This window comes from Aythya fuligula, chromosome 16 (assembly GCF_009819795.1).
Source record: "Aythya fuligula isolate bAytFul2 chromosome 16, bAytFul2.pri, whole genome shotgun sequence".
Taxonomy (NCBI): Eukaryota; Metazoa; Chordata; class Aves; order Anseriformes; family Anatidae; genus Aythya; species Aythya fuligula.
This window is the reverse complement of record NC_045574.1, coordinates 11502018-11508852: the sequence shown is the minus strand read 5'-3', so window position 1 is coordinate 11508852 and position 6835 is coordinate 11502018. Positions and strand designations below refer to the sequence as shown.

The 6835-nt window shown below is 34.0% G+C and overlaps 1 protein-coding gene across 1 annotated transcript in view; it reads right to left on the bottom strand.

Moving 5' to 3' along the window:
- Positions 1-3887: 3887 nt before the first annotated feature.
- The window catches only part of PHACTR3 (phosphatase and actin regulator 3), a 104129-nt gene continuing 101181 nt past the window's right edge, over positions 3888-6835 (bottom strand). Inside the window, exons 12-13 of the mRNA XM_032198249.1 lie at positions 6457-6533; positions 3888-4491 (exon numbers count right to left, since the gene is read on the bottom strand). Of these exons, the coding sequence (XP_032054140.1) occupies positions 4476-4491; positions 6457-6533 (93 nt within the window). The 3' untranslated portion in view covers positions 3888-4475. The remainder of the gene's footprint in view (positions 4492-6456; positions 6534-6835) is intronic.

The following is a 6835-nucleotide window of genomic DNA, read 5'->3' as shown; positions in this document are numbered from 1 at the left end:
AGTAATATTTTCAGACAATTTCCTGAAATTTAAGCTGAATATAAAGTCATTTTTAATGTAAAATTTGACAACTAGATTTATTTATTTTATATAAGGAAATAATTGTAATGAAAGTATATTTTCCTTAGTAAGATTAAAGTCTTTTGAATAAGACTTTTATTAGAGAGATTTGGAATTATTTTACTGAATATGCTAAAATGCAATATGTAAATTTTTGGATTTTTAGCATATGCTATTTTGAAGAAGTCTTTATTAACATTTGTATAGGTTATTTAACTGACTTTTAGAGAAATCATTTCAAATTTCACTTCAAATCTATGTTTTTGCTCTGTGTGTACAGAATATTTCTTTTGTCTGATGCAGAATACAGGCAAATTATTTAGGGTTCAAATAGCATGTGCTAATCTCAGTCCTATTCATCTGTGATACTTGATTTCAGTAGAAGTTTCTACCAGAAAATGACTGTAAACATTTATGGTTGAACTAAGTTGCAGATATTTGTATTAAATATTTCAATAAAAATATATGTCATCTGTCTTGTTTTTACAAAATGGTGTCATTACCATTCTGCTTTAAAGTAGCAATACCTTTTTGCATTTCAGTCACAGAAAACGTTGCTGAGCAAATATTTTGTGTTGGACATTAGTAAGAGGGTGTACTGCCTATAGCTCAGAAATGTCCTATATACTCATATTGTCTGTTCCATGTGCATAGGACATCTTCTGAAATCTATGTCATCTGAGAACCACCAGTGAGTTATAATTTACCTTTTTCCTTTGTTGCTGTATAGTGACTACGAGTTCTGTTTAATTTTAAGAGAAATAATAGCTTAGAGAAACCTTAAGAAACCTTAAACTACTCTGCATTTATAGTTCCTTAGCAATCTTTTTAGCCTTTATAACTGGCTATCCTGCATATATATACACTGTAATTTTTTCTGGCTCAGAAGAATACCTTTAATTCCCGTTTTTTAACAGAATTTAAATGAAAGCTATTAAAAACTTATAGCTCATCAAGGAGAAGTAACAGATGTAGAGAATAACTCATAGAACATGCACGTCTTTGAGGCTGTCTACATCATCATATGCAGAGCTGCCTATTTACTATGGAACTGACTCCAGATTAAGATTCACAACATCTCAGGAGCCTGGACTCAGTAAGCATGGCACTTGTACAACTTCACAGCTTCTGGAGTTACCTTGAAGAGGCTACACTCTCCTTTGTAGCTGATTTTATGACCACCATAGTCTCAAAATAATGTATTGGCCAACTTTGTGGTAACAATTCCCCCCAACTTAGTTGCTTTACAGGTCTTTACCATTATACCTCTTATTTTGACACTTGGTTGTCTTTAACGGAACACATGCTTTCTGTCTGATTTCAATCCCATGTGTGCTGAGAGTAGCATGGAGAGTAATTTGTGTAATTACTTAATGTAAATACTTTCATTATAGATGGGTAGTAGCTTATTGTAAATAGTTGTAAAATATTTCTTATGAACTAAAAGTTAAAAATAGAAGAATATTCTTCATGGAAACAAATGTATTGAAATGACCATAAAATAATTTGGTCTGTTCATTCCATCTGTGTAGGTGCATGGGGTCCTCTTTTAATTTTTAGCCTCCAATTTCGTTTCTTTTAAGCCTGTGATCACTGTCATCTCCACTAGATGGACCTCATGAGACGTTAAAGATTTCCTTTAGTGATCTACTCTGTATTTGAAATAGGATTTTTTCTCAACTGTAGAAGATTTTAAGAAGTGCAGTATACAGTCAAAGTTCATTTCTTTCATTGAGTGCATATTGGGAAAAAGTGCTATCTTTAATAAAAACTTATGCCGAAATAGAAGTATGAACTTGTACTGTCCATCCCTCAGTTGTTACCCTACTCCATTAAATTCTAAACACATTGAGCAGGTACAGTCAAATTTAACAAAGGTACAGATATGAAGCATATCACAACAGAATATTGATAAAGGCAAAACTGAGCACAGGGAAATTACTCATTTTTTCAGTTTGTGGATGGGAAAGCTTGAGGTCATTCAAAGCAGACAACTAAAGTGATAGAAATTGTTTGCTGCAGGACTGTTTTTCGTTTTGTTTTGTTTTGTTTTCCCCACTAGGTAAAGAATAGCATAAGGAAGATAGCCTCCCCACTAGGTAAATAATAGCATAAGGAAGATAGCCTCCCTAAGCTAACCATACCTTCAGTGAATTTGCCCACCAGTTATTTGACATTGATCATTTGTGGCTCTGAAATAGTCACAATGTTTTGTTTCTTACCAGACTGAAGCAAAAAAAAAAGCTGGGATGGTTGCAATAAGGGGACAGCTGAGGAAGAAGCTAAGCATGTTGCTGCATAACTACAAGATGGCTAAGTTGCATTAGTAATCCAGCTCATAGACATTGTTTGGAATTTAAAAAACTGCTCTAAGGTACCCTTAAAATATTTTATTACATTTTTTAAACATAATTTTGATGTATTTTATACATTTTGTTATCAAGGAAAGTCTGCTAGTTTGTGCTAAATAGGAGTGTTACCTTCATGGATTATTAGCCAACTTTGTAGTTAACAGTGAGTCATCTACAGTTTCTAAGCTAAAAATGGTTGTTTTGCCTAAGAAACATTTCTCCCAGTTCTTTTTACCCTTTTTGTATTTTACACGTTATATTGTTAATAAATATTTTATTAATAAAAATTGTTGATAAATATAATTAAAGGTATGTTAAAAGGCTAGTTACGATGTTACATATTTCTGTGAAAAGCAGAGTTATAAAACTGCAATTAATAGAAAAAAAATCTTTGGATTAAGTAATTCAGTGATTCAAGTCTTCAACTGATATGTAAGTCAAATATTAAAAAGTTGTACAAAAATTACAGCTAGCTACAGAGCAAGGTAAGTTATCAATGTCCACTTTGTTGGTCCTAAACATGATACCTCCCCTGATTCATCAATTTCTTCAAGCATTGCACTTATTGAAATATTTTGTTGCACTGTATGTTCTTACCTTCCACTTGTAAATGTTAATTTGCTGAAAATGTAATGCTATTTTTGTTCTTGCGTCCCCTTACTGAGTACCGAAGAGAACAGAAATTGCATCCACTGTTTGCACTGATTCTATTCACCAGCTTGCAGCAATTTAGTAGTATTCTATACAAACAATTTTACATACCTTTATTTTCTGGATTATTTTCATGCTTCTTGGAGATCATCTTAACAAAGCTCCTTTTTCAGATTTTTTGATACTTAATGACTTCCTAAAGGGACGTCATTTAAAACTCTTGCAGAGAAGTTTTTGTCTTAGGAATTTGCTCCGTTTTGTTGTTGTCTCATAAGGCATGCTTTCCAGATACAAGTATTATTTTCTAACTTTTTCCTTCTAGAAGTATTTTGAAAATAATTCTCAGGTGCTTCTAGATGTCAAGCATTATTAGAAATGTCTGGTTTATATTTTTCTAAACCAATTCTTTGTTATTACCATCAAGTAACTTCTTTACTCTTACTATCAAGAAATCCTTGAACTATATATACATTTCCACTAACAAAAAACATTGACATTAATTTGTTTACTAAACATGAAAGTACATTTTTACATCAACTGTTTATGTATGGTTATCCAATTTAGTAATTTTTTAATAAGAATACCAGTGAATTTAATTGTAATTCTTCAGTGGGCCAGAACTTCAGCTAGTGTAAATGACGATCACATTATGCACATTCAAAGGACTTGGTACAAAACATTGGTATTGCATAAGATGGAAATCTTAGTTAAAATCATCTTTTTGAAGACTGTTGATAAAGAAGTGATATGATCTGGTACATAATAATTGCAATCTCTTCCCTTCCCAACTGTCCCTGGGAAAAAAAAACAGCTTTAGGAAACATGTTCATTTCCTGCAATAAGTAGTCATTTAATTAAAGAACAAAAGTAACAGGAGTCAAAAATGCTTGCAGCTGTGTTAGACATTATATAAAAAAAGAATGAAATTATAATACATTAAATTAGTTTTTAGAACATGAACTTAAGTGTTTTACAAACTAATTGTGGTAAGTTCCAAATGTCTTGTCAACGTAATACTGAATGACAGTGTGTCATGTCCATTTATGTCAGAGGCCTTGGAATGGTAAAGCCTGTACATGCACAACATCTCCTTTACCATGATAGGCTGCAAAACAGTTTGAAACAAGTGGCAAAGGAGAGTAGTAGGTTCTTTCAAGTAGCTTTACTTCATTCAGTCTTTCTCAGCTGATCATCTCACTCCACAGGCCATCACTCTTCTGGCTTCAGAGTGAAGTTCATCTCTGGTGTTTCTTTCTCTATGTAAGTGCTGCAGAGTTTTCATCTGCAGAGTCCACCTTTCGCATAAACATCAAGGTATCCTGGACTGAACTTTAGGGAAGGGCTCATACGTTCCCTGATGTGTGTTCAGCAGCAGTATCAAAAAGTAGACAGATTCTTCTCAGAAGAAAATTTCTATGGCCTGTGAAATCTAGGAGAAACAGGAGACGTTTTTTTTCAGTCTACTTCAACATTCTTTGAAAGTACATTTTTTAAAATATATTGTTTAGATTAACATTTTAAAAAATATATTAATTCTCTTTAAAGGTACATTAACAGTATTGAAAACTATTAGCAACTTGAAGTCTTAATTTTCACTGACACATTTACACTTGTATGTCATGACTGTTGTACAGTTACATTCTTCAAGGTCCAGACAAGCCAGTTCCCAATTATTTGGGAGTGCAAACACAAATATAGGTGTGGAACTGTGTATCTTTTGTTTGTTTGTTTGTTTTTTCTTTTAGTAATTAGGCTGCTGTTTGTCAGCAGCCTATTGGGCCATGTTATTATTTTGTAAGAATAAAGCAATTCTGAGCTGATGCTTTGGAACATATGAAGATACACCGTTGGATTAATATATGATAGTCTTACATTCTGTATGGAATAAATACGCTGTTGCTCTGTAGGCTTGTTCTCTTAGCTGAGATATGTAATTAAAGTCTCAGTCATTTGTAATGCTTTAGCAGTAATTGTAAATTGCAAGCCTGTATTGCACCTAATATCCTGACCAAATTTCAAAATACATCATTATAATCTACTTAAACTCCCCAGGTAGCTCAATTAGAGAGGGTATCTTTCAATTCCTGCCTTGAACTGCAGCCCACCCGTATTTCCCATCTCACTCGATCAGCGTACTGCTATCGTGCCATACACGTTGAGCCTGAACCCTGTAGTTAGAAGGGCCCTAACAATGGCATGAAAAGTCTAGAATTCTATAATTGTAGCATTTACATCAACGTACATTGTATTTATGACTCCACTGTATTTGCTTAGATCATCTTTTCACTGAGCATACAAAACTCTCTTAAGATCAAATTCGTTCCAGATTCACAAACACAGAAATGCAGGCCCAGACCCTGCAGAAGCAAGCCTTCCAGAATAGAGACTGCACCCCAAGCTCCTCGGTACAGTGCTGGGCAGCTTAATTTAGCAGCAAGCACACCTGGGAATGCTTACAGATGGGGCAAGAGTACATTGTGCTACCAACTCCCCAGATTGTCTTTTAAGAGCAACTGAACTCAATAGACATAACAGAAATTGTAGGAAATAACTGACTGCTGTTTAAGTTTTTCTGTAAGTGACAAGGTCTTTTTGCAAGTAACTTAATGGCTGTGGAATCAGCTTCTCTCACAGTCATTCTCTCGTGGAAAATCCAAGTGTTTCCATGACTGTTTAGACCTAAAACCTGTAATTGCTGTTGTGACAAAGCAAGTGCAAGATTGACTTGATGCGCAGCAGCCCATGCATTTGGACAGTGCCAAGCATCCAGGCCAATTTTCTCAATTTTCCTGCTGGCCTGCCATTTGAGGGGGTTGCAGACATTCCAGTGGCAACTAACATTCACGTGCTACTGAAATCTACAGGCTGAACCTCTTACAATTTTTTGTTGTAACAAAAATTTTACAAGTCTTTTTTATGGGCATTACTCTCCCATTGATGAGAAAGTTACAGTGTTTGGGTTAATCAGGTTGCACGCTCAAGTACACTCCAGTATTCAGTAGTTCATCTGCTTTAAACATCATGGGGAGGGGGTTGTTTGTTTTTCATTATACCCCTACATTTAAATTTTTGCCATAGCTTTTGAATCTTAGTTGCAAAATATTCAAGCTGAGTGATACTCTGGAAAAGGTCTGGGGTCTCCTCAGTACATGCTAGTGTACACTATATATATATTATTTTATATATATATAAATATGTATATAATTATATATATATATATATATAAAAATCAGAAAAGCAAAGTTCAGAATGGAATGAGAAATGTTTCCATTTCCTTTTAAAAGAAATGTTCCTATGTTCCCACATCTAACATGTAAGAGCAAAATCTATAGATTCAGGACTCAAAGAGACTAGTTATTATCAGGCAATGGAAATAAATGGCTGGAAGACTGACCTTGTCAAATGTTTGCTTGATGCATGTACCTCCATTTCATTACTTTTGTATTCATTTAGCTCTTTCCGAATTGCTGCCTAGGAATTGAAAATAAAAGAGAGTTAAATAATTTTGTATTTATAAGCATTGTAAAATATCAGACTCACAGAGCAGAATAGAAGTTTCATTAAGTAGAAATGATAGGCATCGGGCACAGCAATGCATACTATGCCAGTAGAGATGCTGAATATTTAGGTTTTACAGATTGCTGATGATTATATAGATAAATAGCATTTTTATAACAGTATGCGTTGGCCAACATGGTTACAGCAAAACATATAACATTTACAGAGGTTAAATGCCCCAGAGGTTAAATGTCTGCAAAGTCCAATGTAGCATT